At 50.3% G+C, this 17,235-nt stretch overlaps 1 protein-coding gene across 5 annotated transcripts in view; it reads left to right on the top strand.

Annotated features, from left to right (window-relative positions):
• Positions 1-17,021, top strand: part of CUX2 (cut like homeobox 2) — a 313,858-nt gene extending 296,837 nt beyond the window's left edge. For all 5 annotated transcript variants that reach the window (XM_034638633.1, XM_034638637.1, XM_034638636.1 and 2 more), the window contains exons 18-22: positions 578-737; positions 7,181-7,450; positions 8,645-8,833; positions 10,030-10,303; positions 13,984-17,021. In XM_034638633.1, the coding sequence (XP_034494524.1) occupies positions 578-737; positions 7,181-7,450; positions 8,645-8,833; positions 10,030-10,303; positions 13,984-14,785 (1,695 nt within the window). In that variant the 3' untranslated portion in view covers positions 14,786-17,021. The remainder of the gene's footprint in view (positions 1-577; positions 738-7,180; positions 7,451-8,644; positions 8,834-10,029; positions 10,304-13,983) is intronic.
• The last annotated feature ends 214 nt before the right edge of the window (positions 17,022-17,235 follow it).

Below are 17,235 nucleotides of genomic sequence, written 5' to 3' on the forward strand. Positions count from 1 at the left end.
ACCCTTTTTCCTGCATCCATCTATCCCTGGTTCCTGTGGGAGGGGGGCCATGGGCAGGGCTGACATTGAGTCCTATGGTTGTTCAAGCAGTGAAATGCTTCTGTCTGGTTAGGAATAGCTACTTACCTCGCCTCCTCCAGAACCCTCCATCCCTCCCAGTGGTCCAGCCACTAAAGGGTTAAAGCTCAGCCCAGCCAGGGGTACCCTGCAGTGGTTAAGTAGTTTTTGACAGCACCTCTGCCCATAGCAGGGGAGCAGGCAAAGGGTCAGGTGAGCTGAGAGAAGTGACCTAAGTGAAAGGCATAGGAAGACTTCCTGGAGGAGGGGGCATTTGAGGGGTCTTAAAGTCAGGAAGGATTCTTACATGTTGGGATATCTGGAATGGCACTGCCAATGGGGGGCATGGTCTAAACACACAGCAGGCACCTAGGAAATGAAGAACAAATCAAGGCAGCCCTGGTGTCCCAGGGAATCAGAGTGAACAGAAGTCCCTAAGGGTCTCGCAGAGAGGGAGGGAAGGGATGGCCAGTGTCCCAGGAGCCTGCCTCCCTACCCTTCCTGCTCCACCCATCCCCAGGTGCTGGGCCTGTCCCAGGGCAGTGTGAGCGACATGCTGTCCCGGCCGAAGCCATGGAGCAAGCTGACGCAGAAGGGGCGAGAGCCCTTCATCCGCATGCAGCTGTGGCTCTCAGACCAGCTCGGCCAGGCCATCAACCAGCAGCCCAGCGCCTCCCAGGGTGAGTGTGGTCGGGGCCCTCTGGTAGGATGCTGCCAGCGCCCAGAACTGCCATTCCCAGCTGCCATTACCTCTCTCTGGAAGACTGACTGCAGTGTTATCCTTCCTTCAACCAGAGGGATGCCCTCTGTTGGTGGTTTTAGACTCTAGGTGGCGCCAGGGTGCCTAGAGCAAGTGGAGAAAATACTTTGCATGTGGAGCGGAGCGGCACCCGCCCATCCCTTGACCAGAATCGCTGATTGAGCTCTTTTCCCAGCTATGAACACACAGCCTCAGAAGCCTTAGCACAGAGATTTGGGCTGTTATCCATCCATTAGTGATGCACAGGCAGGGTGAGGAAACTGAGGCTCAGAGAGTTGCCCAAAGTCACAGAGCAGAGAAGGAAGGATGGAGTCCGGGGAGGGACTCTAGGAAGCCTACGCTCCCTTCCCCACGACGACCAGTGGGCAGGTGAGTCGGAGTCCCGGTGAAGTGCAGGTATAACAAGAATACTGCCAGAAACATAATGTCAGGCAACAAAGGCATCCCAGGTGATGGTGTTTATTTTAGAAGTTCATGCCCACAAAACAAGACAGCACATTGTTGCGGCATTGGCTACACGCCTGTGCATTAAAATGTCAAAAAAAAGGGGTGCCTGGCTGGCTCAGTCGGTAGAGCATGTGACTCGTGAGTTCAAGCCCCATGTTGGGCATAGAGCTTACTTTAAAAAAAAAAATAAAAGTCAAAAAGAGCCACCATTCACCAGCCTGGGAAGAGGGGTTCTGCGGGGGGGGGGGGGAGGGGGGAGGNCCCACTCCCCCTTGCTTGTGTTCCCTCTCTCGCTGGCTGTCTCTATCTCTGTCGAATAAATAAATAAAATCTTTAAAAAAAAATAAAACAAACAGGGAGATTTGAAGCAGATAAGAGAGTGTTAACATCTATTCAGGGCGTGGACCCAGGGAAGGGAAAGAAGATTTACGTTTTCTTTTCAGGTTATTTCTATACTTTGAAATATTTTATAGTTAAAAATTTTCATTGAAAAACCCTGCTGCTTCAGGCAGTTGTAAGGACTAATGCAACCGTTCTAATGACAGCTGCCGCTTGTCACACAAGGCTGAGCAGTTGCCGTGCCTTCATCCTTAATCCTCATGTCAGTCGTGACCAGAGGACTGTTTGTCATTCCCACTTTACGGAAGAAGAAATGGAGGGTCTGAGTAGTGCAGTGATGTGCCCAAGGTCACTGGCCAGTCAGTGGCGGAGTCAGGATTAGAACGCAGAGCTTTTAGCAATTAAGGTCCCTACGAGTGCCTACCCCAGAGCCCGTACCTGTGAAAGAGTTCTCATCCTTGTATCGTGTTGTGTTGTGTTGTGTTGTAATTAATCTTTTTATTGTGGTAAAACTCACATCACGTAAAATTTACCATTTGAAGCGCTTTTAAAGTATACAATTCAGTGGCATTTAGTACATTCAAAACTTGTGCAACCCCCAACTCTCTCTCACCCCAGGACATTCTCATCACCCCAAAAGGAACACTGTGACATTAATCAGTCATGCCCACTCACCCCTCCCCCAGGCCCTGTAATCACCAATCTGCTTCCTGTCTGTGTGGATTTCCCTCCTCTGGACATTCAAATGGAATCGTACAGTATGTGCCTTTCATGTCTGGTTTCTTTCACTGAGCATTATGTTTTCAAGGCTCATCCATGTTGTAGCCTGTCTCAGTACTTCATTCTTTTTATGGCCGAATAATATTTCCATGTGTGGATAGACCACTTTGGCTATTTTGAATAGTGCTGCTGTGTATATTCAGGTATCTGTTTTGGATTCCTTTGGATATATACCTCAGGATGGAATTGCTGGGTCAGATGATAATTCTGGAACTTACTGAGGAGCTTCCAAACTGTTTTCCATAGTGACCGCACCATCTTACACCCCGGGCAGCAATGTGGAGGGAGGGGGCCCTATTTCTTTACATCCTCACAACGCCTGCGATTTTCCGATTCTCCATGTTTGAAGCCATCCCCGTGTGTGTGAATTGGCATCTCGTTGCAGTTCTGATATGCATTTCCCCAGTGTCAAATTGTTTTGATTTTTTAAAATGTCTTTGTTGTGTAAGGATAGGGTTAGGCAAAGACAGTCAAGAATGGTGTTCCTGGTGGAAGAAGCCACAGAAGCAAAGGCTAGGAGGAAGGATCCTTCACAGATTAGGAAGGGGGTGAGGTCCGGCAACCGTGGACACTTTTTCCCAAATCCCCTCCACCCCCGCAGACCAGGAAGCCAGGGCCCATGTTCATGGAGCCAGAGATGTGAGCTGTGGCTGCTGGCTTGGGGTGGGGGGTGGCTGATCCACAACCTAGAGGCAGGAGAGAGATCCATTGCCCACAATGGGGTTGAGTATGGACCTGTTCCAGCCCCTGTTTTGTCCGTGGCCCAGGGAGTTGGGGGTGAGCCGGATGCCAGGGGAGGCTTCCAAAGCATGGCCTCCCCCACACCAGCTACCTGCCAACACAGTCTGGTTCAAATAACCAACCCTTCAAGCACTGCCCACAGTGGTCAGCATGGGTACTGCAACCACTTGTGTCTGAGGCTTGCTTCTCAGAATTCTCTAGCTCCCCCAAAGTGGTCTCTGACCCCTCCCACCCCCACCCCACCCCACTCCCTGCCTACCCGAATCTTTCCCATCATCCTTTCTCTCTCCCTCCCTTGTCTTTCTTGCTGCCTTTCTCACTGTGTCTGTGTCCCAGTCTCTCTTCCCCATCCCCTTCTTTTCCCTGTCCCTCTTTCCTACTCTGTGCCTATCCTTACCCTGTGTCCCCCAGTCACTCCATCTCTCTCCTTCCATCTCTCCCTCACTGTCTCTCTCCATCACGACCAACTGTCCTGTTTGTCCAGGACACGGGACATTCTGTACTACAACTAACAAAGTCCTGGGCAAACAGACCAGTTTGTCACCCTGCTCTCCCCCCTCTGCCCCGCCAACATCCCTGTCCAACACCCTTGCTCAAGCCCCAGCCAACCTGACTATTTGTGTCCAACCTCCCGGCCCTTTATAATTAGTGTGTTCCTCCTGATAGAGCTGATTTCTCAATCTTCCAATAATTTTGTCAGAAGTGGTCCTTGAAGTCTGAGTAGTTGGAAAAGAACTGCGTTCTGCCTGGAGGCTGGCTGATTTCAGGCTCACCATCTGGGTCTCCCTCCATCTCCTCATCCCGCTCCCTCTCTAGTTGGAAATCTGGCCCTCTAGGAGGGGATGCAGGTGCTCCAAGAGGCAGATGCCTTTGAAGACCCTCGATGCTCCTCCAGCTGAGCCCAGCTCCTCTCCCATGCCAGTGATAGATGGACTATCGAAACAGCCTCTTGCTTTCCCAGGCTGGCCCTTCCCCACCAGCTCTGTGTCTGTGCTGGTGAGAGTGACAGGGGGATGTGTGAGCTCCAGCATCACACAGATGCCACCTGGATGACCAGAATCAGCCCGATTTGGGGGTGGCAGGGAATAATACTCTCTTCGTGATGCCAGCTGCCACCTCCACAGACCTGTGATGCCACTGCTTAGAACTTTGAGGCTTCACTTTGCACCTTGCAAAGGTACACAAGGGTCCTGGCCAAAATTTATTCACTCAACAGACTTCTGCCCAGCACCCCCTTCCTTCCCAGGCTCTGGAACTCACCACCCATGACTAATGTGTGGTCCCAGCCTCCCAGGGGCTTATAATGAATGAGAGGACAGTGTCAGATACAAGCAGACCTCAGCTTGCCACTACTAGTCCCTGTGTGATCTTGGACACATTGCCTAACAGCTCTGAGCCTTAGTTTCCTCCTTTATAAAATGGAATGACATGGTAACTGCCTCCTAGAGATGTTATGAAGGTCACTTGAGATCACATAGCATTATGCTGGGCATGTAATAAGTACCCAGTAAAAGGAAGCTTATTTTTATTACCATCATCATTGTTGTCATCTGGTAAGGGTGAGATCTGGCACAAGAAGGAAATTATAGTGAAGCGTAACAATGTAGTCAAGGTGCTATTAAACCTTAAAGATGTGCACCTCAGGGAAGGGATGTTTTGGGCTGGGTCTTGAAGGATGCATAGGAGTTCGAGGCTAGGGAGAAGGCCTTCAGGATGGCAAAGGCATAGGGACTTAGAAGAGCCTAGGAGGTTTGAGTGGGTGATTGGGGCTGTGAGAGTAGCTCCAGGTCTGTGTGGTAGGTTCCTACAAGAGAGTCCAGAGCCTTAAACATTAGGACAAGGAGGACACATTTCTTGTGCAAGGGTCAATAGGGAGCTATTTAAGGTTCTGGAGCATAGTAATCCACTTCCTTTCTACAGGGAAGGAAGAACCCATCCAGAGCAGAGGCTCAGGATGTTCTTTGTGGAAGCAAAGCCACTACAGGATGGTCTTTTCACTGCCTAGCCATCATACATTTTTATACTTAATGAATTTCTGGCAGGCAGCAGCCAAATGTCTTGAAGAAGAGGTACCTGTTTCTAATTTGTTGGAAGGCACCATGTGGACCAGCACTGGAATTCCCCATCCTCCACCATGTTTCCCACCCGTTTAAGGGCACCTCCCCCACCTCCTGGGATAGTCGGGAGGCTCAGCTCATGCCCGAAAACCCAGTGGGGGACTGACTCCTCAGGAGTCAGTCATGGAGTCCTCTTGATGGCACCGTGGAGGGCTGGTGTAGGCATAGTGCTACGTGCTCTGTGAAGTATTTAACAGATTCAGGGACTGGGGGTTGGCAAGGTGATCCCACCCAACATGTCTTCCAAACGGCTTTTGAGGGGCGCCTGGGTGGTTCAGTCGGTTAACCAAATGGCTTTTGACAACTAAAAACTGTGGCTTATAAACTCACTTTTTAAATATGCCACTGTACTGTGCACATCTTTTCTTTTTCTTTTTTCAGCTTTACTGAGATACATTTGACATAGTAACATTGTGTAAGTTTAAAGTATACAACATGATGATTTGATATGCATATATATTGCAAAATGTTTACCACAGTAAGACTAGTTAACACATCCTTCACCTCACATAATTACCATTTTGTTGTTCCGTTGGGAATAGTGAAGTTCTACTCTCATAGGCAAATGTCAAGTATATAATGCCAAATTGTTCACCGTGGTCACCACACTGTACATTAGATCCCCAGAACTGACTCATCTCATGTGGACATCTTTTCATTATGTTATTTTTAATCGCTTCAAGGAATCACCATATTTTATTTAGTTAATCTCTGGTGGTTGGGTCTATAGAGGGTTGCCAACTTACTTTTTGGAATTTTTCATTTTTGAAGTAATTTCTAATTAATTGAAGAGTTGAAACAACAGAACAACAGACTCCCTGTACCCCACACTTAGACTCACCAATTGCTGATTTCGCCATGTTTGTGCTCTTTCTCTCCTGACCATTTGAGATATTAGTTCACACCATGTCCTTTTACCCCTAAGTGCTTCAACAAGTGTTTCTCAAGAACGAGAAACCTGACAATGATACAATACCATTGATGTAGCCCACTATCTATTTTTTTTAAGATTTTATTTATTTATTTGACAGAGAGAGAGCCAGAGAGAGAGGGAACACAAGCAGGGGAGTGGGAGAGGAAGAAGCAGGCTCCCAGGAGGGAGCCCAATGCGGGGCTCGATCCCAGGACCCTGGGTTCACACCCTGAGCCAAAGGCAGACGCTCAACGACTGAGCCACCCAGGCGCCCCACCCACTATCTATTTTCAAGCTTGTTTGTTTGTCCCAATAATATCCTTTATATCATTTTTTTAAGTGAACTCTGTGCCCAACATGGGGCTTGAACTCATGACCCCAAGATCAAGAGTCGCATTCTCCACAGACTGAGCCAGTCAGGTGCCCCACCATCCTTTATAAAAGTGTCTTTCTCCCTGTCCAGGATCAGATTCAGGAACCCTTGTATTTTGTGGTCACGTCTCCTTAGTCTCCCATTTTGAACAGTCTTCTGTCTCTCTTTGTTTTCCAATTTTGACGTTTTAAGCCCAGAAGTCAGTTATTCCACAGACTGTCTCGATCCGGCTTTGTCTGATGCCTCCATGTGATTAGGTGCAGACCACATTCAGACGCGATGCTGTGTCCTTCTCAGCCCATTGCCTCAGGAGGCACCAGTTGTTGATTTGTCCTTTGATTGGTGGTGTTACCTTTGGTCCTTTGGTTAAGTGCTGTCTGCCCAAGTAGCCGTATCGTAGAGTTACTATTTTTCCCTTTGTGATTAATAAGTATCTTACAGGGAGATACTTTGAGACCATGTAAATACCCTACTCTTCATCAGACTTTCATCTGCTAGTTCTTATATCCAGGATGGTCCCTGCCTAAGATACTACTATGACGGTTGCAAAGTGGGCTGTTGCCCATACTTGGCTCTAACAAACAAGCACCCAAACCATGTGTGTCTGTTCCAGATGGCAGTAACTGCCTTCTCTGTCTCTCTGTGGCCCACAGCCAGTCCCACAGAACCGAGGTCCTCGCCGTCCCCACCCCCTAGCCCCACAGAGCCGGAGAGGAGCTCCCAGGAGCCCTTGATCCTGGCCCTGGAGGGCAGCAAGGAGAACCAGCAGCCGGAGGGACGCTCCAGCTCCTCGCTCGGGGGGAAGATGTACTCGGGCAGCCAGACCACAGGGGGCATCCAGGAGATTGTGGCCATGTCCCCCGAGCTGGACACCTACTCCATCACCAAGAGAGTCAAAGAGGTCCTCACGGACAACAACCTAGGTACAGGGTGGCGGGAATCAGGGATGCTGCCTCCGACCCTGGTTGGCTCTTACTTGCCTTGAGCAGAGTGCCCAGAGTGAGATCCCGGCATCCAGCCTACAGGGGCCGGTCGGCCCAGGGGCGTCCAGGACCCTCTAGAAGGCATCTGACTCTGACCTGGGTCCCTAGAGTAGGACAGACGGGGGGTGAGTGCAGGTCTGATGTGACGTGAAATCCTCAGCCCACAGTGACAGTGAGACTCTAGCACAATCCTGACCCAGTGCCGAGCCCCTTGGCCTCAGGGGACACAGAGTAGAAACCTGTTCTAGAACTCCTTGGCTCTATGGATCACAAACTCCTCTCCACTGCAGGTCATGCGCCTCTCCCAGAGGGACGCACACAGACCCCGAATTCTTCACTGCAATCTCTGTTATAAAAATAAGACATGTTCTTTATTTTAAAATACCAAACAGTGCAGGGGAAAAAAAGCTAAAAAGTAAAATTCCCCAAGCCCCCAGTCATACTCCACAATTTTTTATATATCTTTGATACTTTCTGAAAACATGCAAGAATATATGTATACCTGATTTTTTAATTGTTTTCTACGTAGATGAATTTACATACATACTGTCCTATAACTTGCTTTTTAAAAGTGAACCCTGTTTTGTGGACACCCTTCCACATTAGAATGATCAGAACACCTGCGGTCTTCTTCCTTGTTGCCAAGTGTTGCAGGCCAGGGATGCCCCACATTTATGACCCACTTGAAGGGCATTTTGCTTATTTCCAGTTTCCTTCTGCCTCTGAAACCACATCAGTATGCGTCTTTGTGCCTTTGAGCAAGTGTAACTGGAGGGAGTTGCAGGATCAGAGAATATGCACATTGAAATTTTGATACAATCTGTCAAATTACTTTTTAGCAAGATGACACTAACTTGTGCACGTGAAGTTTTTCAGACCTAGTCAGGGATCTCCTAGGAGTGAAGGAAATCTAAATTATGAAACCATTTTTGTTGGTAGCTGTCGGGTCCCCTCCCCCCAACCTCCTATTTTGCAGAAAGGTCCCCTCCAGATTCCCATTGGGTGTGGGTTCTGCCAGGGGTGTGGTTCTTCCCTCTGAGTTAGTGGAGACGTCCCAGTTCTCCTCCTTTTCTTGTCTCTCCTGGGCGCACTCAGCCCAGCCCGGGGTAACGGGTTGCCCTCCCCTGTCCCTAGGGCAGCGGCTGTTCGGGGAGAGCATCCTGGGGCTGACACAGGGCTCCGTGTCTGACCTGCTGTCCCGCCCCAAACCCTGGCACAAGCTGAGCCTGAAGGGACGGGAGCCCTTTGTGCGCATGCAGCTGTGGCTCAATGACCCCCAGAATGTGGAGAAGCTGAGGGACATGAAGAAGCTGGAGAAGAAAGGTGAGCACTGGGTATTCTGGGCGTGACTTCAGTTTTTTCCATTGGAACAGTATCTAGTTGTAACCCAAAGAAAGCAAGGGCCCCATGGATCATCTCAGCCTGGTGTGGGGCTGCAAAACAGAGCAATCCCCCAGCGTATATTTGAAAGCAAATAAACCATTTATTGTTTTTCCCAATAAAACCCCAATACCCCACCTCTTTCAGCATCCTTCTATACACCCATAGCTGCTTCATGGTCTTTTGTCAACCCCAACTGTACATTCCCCAGAATGCTCTCTCTCTCTGACCCCCTTTGCCTAATACCCAGACTCTACACAGCAAAGCACAAAAGTGGCCCAGCAGACAGGAATTTCCCCTCCTGGGGGTGGGCGAGGAGATTGCAGATTCTTCCATCATCCAATATTATATCCCTGAAAAACTGAGCCGCCGTTGAGCACCTGCTCTGTGCCCACCCAATCTGTGCTGTGCTGAAGGCGGTCTAAAAAAGCTCAAGGTCGGGAGATGAGATACAAGGAACTGAAAAGCTGTCGCCCTGGGCACCAAGGCCATTCCCGGTGAGGGCCCAGGGCCAAGCCAGCCTGTGAAGGGCATACAAGCTGTTGGTATCAGACAACTGCAACTGAGAACTTGGCCCGCCACTTTCTGGCTCTGTAACCTTGGGCACTTACTCCCTCTCTCTGTGTCTCATTCTCCTTCCTCTGAAGATAAAAGTCTCAGGGCATTGCTGTGAGGATAAAGTTACATCCTCCATTCTGAACCAGGCTTCTTCTCCCCACATTTTGGTGATTCGGGGTTGAGATGCATCATGCAATTATGGGGCTCATTTAAAAAATGAATGTCCTGCCCTCGCCCCCAAGACTGTAATGAAATTCAGGGACACTTCTGTTAACCAAGAGAATGCACCCGGTGTTGAGCACTTCCTATGTGTGAGGGCCCAGCTAAGCTCTCTGCATACTTAACACCTGGGTGCTAAGGACCAGACTTCAAAGGCAGGTGTGGGCAGACAAGCGAGAGTCTCCGCGGAGGGTTTGGAAGGACGTGGAAGCAGAGCAAGGGGGGAGAATGGGATGAGACTGGCAATGGGCCCCTGAGTTTGGAGCACCAGCCCGGAGTTGCCCCCACCCCCAGCTCCAGCCGCCACTAGGGGATGGGCCTGTGGTGGGCATCCCCTCAGTGCTCCCCCCCGCCCGCCCCAGCCTACCTCAAGCGCAGGTATGGCCTCATCAGCACCGGCTCCGACAGCGAGTCCCCGGCCACCCGCTCGGAGTGCCCCAGCCCCTGCCTGCAGCCCCAGGACTTGAGCCTCCTGCAAATCAAGAAGCCGCGAGTAGTGCTGGCACCCGAGGAGAAGGAGGCCCTGAAGAAGGCCTACCAGCTGGAACCCTACCCCTCCCAGCAGACCATCGAGCTCCTCTCCTTCCAGCTCAACCTCAAGACCAACACCGTCATCAACTGGTTCCACAACTACAGGTGCGGTGTGGGGGCGTGCCCCCTGGGAGGGTGGTGGAGTCGTGGCCGGACCCCTGCCCCATCCCAGGGCCAGGCGGAGCCCAGCGTGGCCTCTGGGAGGTGGGGAGACCGTATTGCCAAGTGTTTAGACTCAGAGTCTAGGCAAACCTGGGTATAAATCCCAGTTCCACCATCTCCAGCTGTGAGTCGCTTCACCTCCCTGAGTCGTCGTCCCCTGACCTATAAAATGGGAACCGTAGCGGGATCTGCTTCCTGGAGTTGTCCTGAGGATTGGTTCAGTGGGCTACCATATTTACATAACATACTGGCCACATGGTATGGGTAGGTGATGATATTGTTGTCACTGTCTTAATTATTACTTCGCCCAGTTTGCGTCTGCCTCTGTGAAGGGACAGGGAATGGTATTTGGGGCACAGGCTTGAGGGGCCCTAACTACCCACTGAGCCTCACGTGGGAGCCCTGATTTGGGGTTCTTGACCTCTCCCACTCCCGAGACCAAACGAAACCCCTCTGGCAGCCCCTTAGTCTCCACCTGCCTGGGGGAGTGGGTGATTCCTATCTCTATGGCTGTCTCCCACTCACCAGTCCCTAGTCGTGGGGGTCACTGGCCTATAGTGGCTGGGCTTCCTGGGAGTTCAGTCCCGGGCCTGGCTGGGGGTGATGACTGGGTTCAGCAGTGCCCGAGGAGACTGCAGAGGGGCTCCCTGAGTTCAGCTGAGAGCCCCATGGAGAAGGCTTGATGGGATTCCAGGGACCATCTCTGAGCCCCCTTTCCCCCAGCCAAGCTTCCCGAGCAGGAAAGGTCTCTGGTGTCCATGTGGTGCCAGAGAGAGAGTCCCTCCACATGTTCCAGGGGCAGAGAGAAGGTCTCTTGCTCCCCAAGGGAGAAGAGGAAGGAGGAGCCTGGAAAGGTGTAACATTTGAAATCTCCTCTCTCCACAGCCCAGGCATGGGCACCCCCAAAGACCTGAGTTCAGCACCTTGGCTGTGTGTTTTTGGGCAAGTCACTGTACTTCTCTGAGTCTCATCCCTATTTTACAGATAAGGCAGATAAGGGGCACCTGGGTGGTTCAGTTCGTTGAGCCTCTGCCTTTGGCTCAGGTCATGATCCCATGGCTCTGGGATCAAGTCCCTCATCGGGCTCCTTGCTCAGCAGGGAGTCTGCTTCTCCCTCTGCCCACCCCCCCACTCATGTTCTTACACGCTCTGCTCTCTCCCTGTCTCTCTTTCTCTCAAATAAATAAATAAATAATCTTTAAACAAACAAACAAAACAGATAAGGCAGATAAGGCATCTAATACTTACCCCACAATGCTGAATCAAGGACCAAATGAAAAAACTTTAGGCATAAATATATTGTTAAATATTGCTGCTTATGATCTGGCTCAGACCCAGGGCCTTCCAAACAGTAAATGACATAGGTCCCTATATCCTCACATCCTCCTTCCTGTCCTGGGGGATATGGGGATGTCCTCTCCCCTCTTGTTCCCCACAGGAACTGAGCCCTCCATTTTTATCCAACATATTCATTCAACAAATAGTTACAAGGTATGCACAGTGATCCAGGATCTGGAGATACAGGGGTTCAAAGCCATCATCACGGGGCACCTGGGTGGCTCAGTCAGTTAAGTACCCAACTCTTCGTTTCAGCTCAGGTCATGATCTCAGGGTCGTGGGATCGAGCCCTGAGTCAGGCTGCGCACACAGTGGAGTCTGCTGGAGATTATCTCCCTCTCCCTCTGCTCCTCCCCCTGCTCGTACTTGCTCTCTCTCGCTCTCTCTCTCAAACAACTAAATAAAATCTTAAAAAATAATAATAATAAATTACCAGGGAGACCCTGCTGTAGATTCAGGAGTCAGGAATTGAAAATTACTAGTAGTAGTCATAGTAGCAGTCGACTACTGTTTATTTATTTATACAGTTGTGTGAATAACTCTTAGCCTCATGTTTCTGTTCTACAGTTTGGACAGTCTGAAGATGGGACCTCAGACATTGAGCCATCCTAAACCCCCCTCCAATCCCACCTCAGTGGAACCCCTAGGTCTCCCTGGTCCCAGCAGCTCTTCCCTCTTCTAGAGGAGACTGAGGGTGAAGGTGGAGTCCTGTGGAAGGTGGGCTGAGGCCACCTTTGTACAGGGACTGGGGACTGAGCCCGATGACCCCTCAGAGTCCTTCTAGGCTCAGGCTATGGGGATGGGATCCCATCCCCAACCTGGACAGGGAGCCGGGGAGGCAAGAAAGTGTAGCCAAATAACTGGGTTCCCAGCCCAATTGCTTGCTCTGTGATCATAGCAATCCTTGTGCCTCTCTAAGCCTTGTCTCCTGTTACCTGTAGGAATGAGACTAAATCCTTTTCCTAAGGTTACGATGAAAAATAAATGAAATAATCTGCAAAAAGTGCTTGGCCTGGTGCCCAATACATAGTAAGCGCCCGTTAGTGTGATGTTTGTAACGTATAATTGTTAGTGTTATAGACCAACAACGTGTACTTTATTACTAACATCAGTGGGCGGAGGGCTACAGCAGGTACCTGAGGAAGCCCTTTTGTTCTATGACCTTGGACGAGTCATTTGACTTCTCTGGACTTCATTTGCTGTTAAGAAAATAATGAATGGGGTTAGTCCCAATCCTGGCCTGTCCTGCTCTACATATGTGGGACTGAGTTGCCCTCCAACAGCAAGGAGCCAGTTGAAGTGAAGAGAGAGTGAATGGGTTCTGGACTAGAATCCAGGTTCCCCAGATTCTGGTCCCAGCTCTGCCCGTGTGTGCTGTGGTGACCTGAGCAAGTCACTCTTCGCACCTCAGTTTCCCCTTCTGGGCTGATGTCTGAGAGTCCCACAGGAAAGAAGCAGAGAGTTGTTGCCACAGACTAGGTCTGGGACTGACTTCAGGAAATGCTCTAGACTGGTGCTGCCCAAAGAAACATAATGCAAGCCACGTGGGACTTAAAATTTTCTAGGAGCCACATAAAAAAAAAAAAAAACAAACCAGGGGCGCCTGGGTGGCACCGCGGTTGGGTGTCTGCCTTCGGCTCAGGGCGTGATCCCTGCGTTGTGGGATCGAGCCCCACATCAGGCTCTTCTGCTGGGAGCCTGCTTCTTCCTCTCCCTCTCCCCCTGCTTGTGTTCCCTCTCTCGCTGGCTGTCTCTATCTCTGTTGAATAAATTAAATAAAATCTTTAAAAAACAAAAACAAAAACAGAAATACATGAAATTAATTGTAATAGTGTATTTAGTCTAATGTAACCATTTCAGTGTGTAATCAATATAAAAACTTTAGTGAGACCTTTTACTTTTTTTTTTACTAAGCCTTCAAAATCCAGTGTGTATTTTAACCCGTACAGCACATCTCAGTTCAGACTAGCCACATTTCAAGTGCTCAAGAGCCACGTGTGGCCAGTGGTTACTCTGTTTGACAGCTCAGGTCTAGACCATGAACTTTGGAATCCAGCAATCCTGAGTTCACGCCCCGACTCCGCTACTTACTGGCTGTGTGAGGCTTGTTCCCTCCTGTGTGAAGTAAGGATAGTAATAGCACCCACTAGTAAGGTTGTTGATGTTGCATGTGAAGAGGCCCCTGGGGAAGTGGGCGGGGGGGTCAGATGCCACTTGTCTGGATTGAGTCTGGGGTTAGCCGGATCCCCCATCCAGCCCCTCGCTCACCACTATCTCTGCCCCAGGTCCCGGATGCGCCGGGAGATGTTGGTGGAGGGGACCCAAGACGAACCAGACCTCGACCCCAGTGGGGGTTCTGGAGTCCTACCACCAGGCCACTCCCACCCAGACCCTACCCTGCAGAGCCCTGACTCTGAGGCTGAGGACCAGAAGCCTACCGTGAAGGAACTGGAGCTTCAGGAAGGCTCCGAGGAGAGCATCACACCCCCGACCACCCAGGACAAGGCCCAGGTGAGGATTAAGCAGGAACAGACTGAGGAGGAGGCAGAGGAAGAGGCGGGCAACCAGCTCCAGGACTCAGGGGAACAAGACAAAGGCCAAGGTTCCCCCAAAGAGGCGCATCCTGACCATCCGGGTAATGACAGACTCCCTAAAGTGGCCCCAGGGCTCCTCCTTCCAGGCGGGACCACTCCAGACTGCCCTTCACTACAGCCCCCCCAGGAGAGCGAGGGCGGGGAGCGGCTCCACCCGGACCCTCTAAGTTTTAAGTCGGTCTCAGAGTCCTCGCGCTGTAGCCTGGAGGTGTCACTGAACTCACCCTCGGCTGCCTCCTCGCCGGGCCTCATGATGTCTGTGTCACCCGTCCCCTCCTCCTCAGCCCCCATCTCCCCATCCCCACCCGGCGCCCCTCCTGCCAAAGTGCCGAGTGCCAGCCCTACCGCCGACGCGGCTGGGGCTTTGCACCCCAGCGCCAAGGTGAACCCCAACCTGCAGCGGCGACACGAGAAGATGGCCAACCTGAACAGCATCATCTACCGGCTAGAGAGGGCTGCCAATCGAGAGGAGGCCCTGGAGTGGGAGTTCTGAAGGCAGGGGCACGAGGGCAAGGGGCATACCAGGTGGCCAGCTCTCCCCTCTCACTCACTCTCTCAGACGGGGTGGGGGAAGGAAGGAAGGAACTCAACCATCCAAATGTGGACAGCAATGTTATGCAGTTTACGTTTTTTGTTGTAATCCTAGTTCTATGACGTTGTGAGGGAGCAGGTGGGGCAAGTGCCACTGCTGCCTCTTTTTGGCACCCCCTGCCCCATGGAGCACCCTCTTCTCCACCCTGGCCTCTCTGCAGGAGGCAGAAGCGATGTGGCACCACATTTTCACCTGGAAACTCCAAACTCTTTTAGAAAAATAAATATTTATAGACCTCTTTTAGATATTTTAATAAAGGATCCTTTGGAATTTATTCCCAGCCAATGCTGTTTTGATATTACAGAGAGTTATAAAATCAGGATGCCGTCACAACTGTTGCGAAGTATACACTGAAGTTGTGTCGTTTTTGCCACTAGATGAGATTAAAAGGAGACAATTGTTCAAAGCCATCACAAAACACTAGAAGACTGACCAAAATTTAGATAACCCTTGAACTGCGATTTTTTTTTTCCATATCTGTCTGTGAGACACAGCACATTGCTACTGCCCTTCCAGAAACCGTGCTGAAAAGAGAAAGTCCAAAAGACTCTAAATGAAAACCTCCATGCCGTTGAGGATGTGTTTCATTCTGGTGGTCTGTTGTGCAACCTTGATAACACGGAACGTCCCGTGCCGCTGTAAATGTTATAAAGGTGTGGGCTGTGGCCAGCCATCGGCCCCAAGACGTGACATGGTACAAAACTGCTTCCACTCTCTCTCGTCAGAAACCTGTGGGCCGCCGAGGTTGGACACCCAGCCTGTCCATCTGTAGACAAGATGTGTTTTTGGATCCATTGGAAAGCCAGGCGAGGGGTCAGATGATTGGAGGGCAGCACCTGAGCCAGAGTGACCCTATTCCCCATTCTGAACCATGGCCACAGCCCAGGAAGTTTCCCCACTGGCTTTCCGGAGCAGAACTGCGGCCGCCATCTTCCCCTCCCTGTGTTTTAAGAAAATAACAGCGTTGGTCATCCCATGCGCACCCAGCACCAAAAAGTAGATTCCTCCAGCCAGAGACCCCACTTCCCCTTCTTGCCATCTTCCCTCTCAAAGTGACGCAGGTGCTGTTTCTGGAAGGCATCTGCAACTCCCAAGTCCATGCAGAGCAAAGCGAGAAGGTTGAGTCCACCACAGCATGGCCACCGTATCCCGGTCTCTACGTCTCCCCTCCTGCCTTCCAACGCACGACCCTTTGGGGAGCAAAGACTCAATCCCCCCAAAAAACAGAGAAGCCCTTCGTCTAGCATCTTCGCCGTCAGGGTTTCTGGCGGGAGAGTTCTCAGTTTGGATGGAACAGCCACTGTATTGGTTTTTGACACTCTCTCTCTCCTGTTTTTATTTCTTTTCCTTTATCAAACTCTCTGTGGGAAGGCTGAATTGGTGACTCCCCAGCTGAATCCAGAATGACGATGAAAAGGTGGCCATAATCGGTGCCAGTCCAGTGCCAGGGGAGATGGCTGAGGGGTTTCAAGGATGCAGCAAGCATTTTGAAACCAGGCCGTCAAGATCCAGTGACCAGAAGGGGACAATTGAGGGCTGTTCCAGAAATCTCAACTCTCATGCACCCAGGCCAGGCTGCAGTCTCCACAATCAAAGAAGAACAACACAAACCCTGCAGGAAAACATCCTTTTCCATACACCCAGGCTATGCATTGAAGAGTTTTCCACTGTATACATTTTTATCCAGATGAAGGTATTTTTATATTTTGACAATAGGAAACAGTGACCAATTTTCAGAGTAATCAAATCTGGAACAAACGAAACATCTCCTTTAGCCACCACCGCCCTGTCGCAATTAAGACAACCGTGAGGGAACACACCACTTTCTACTATTGAAACCCACACAACATTGAAATCCAGGCTCACCTGCAGACTACAGATCTTAGAGGACTAAATCTGGCTTTTGTGTGATGGGATTTGATTAAGCACTTAGCATATAGTCTTTTGAACACAGAAATCCTGTTGTACTTAAAGCTAGCAGACCCATGAACAACTTTGTCAGGTTCGCGTCCTATAACGGTAAAAACAAAACAAAAACCCACAAAACCGTTTCTATGAGAGATTGATGAACTTTGTTTAAAATTTTAAAAAGAACATGTTCTGTAAACGCGTCGCTCAATACAGAATTGTATAATAACGTCTGGGTGTCCTGCTTGCTTTGTTCTGTAGCTAGGGATGCAAATTGGGGGTCCGAGCTGGCCCTCAGAGGTGTTTTATAAGATACTTTGTAAAAAACAAAAACAAAAACAAAACAAACAAAAAACCTGGCTTTTAAATTAGTTCGACACCATTAAGATCTGGCCACACTGGACCCAAGTTCCAATGTGACAGCAGCTGCCCCTTTTAGACAG

The sequence above is a fragment of the Ailuropoda melanoleuca genome, chromosome 12, assembly GCF_002007445.2.
Source record: "Ailuropoda melanoleuca isolate Jingjing chromosome 12, ASM200744v2, whole genome shotgun sequence".
Lineage (NCBI taxonomy): Eukaryota > Metazoa > Chordata > Mammalia > Carnivora > Ursidae > Ailuropoda > Ailuropoda melanoleuca.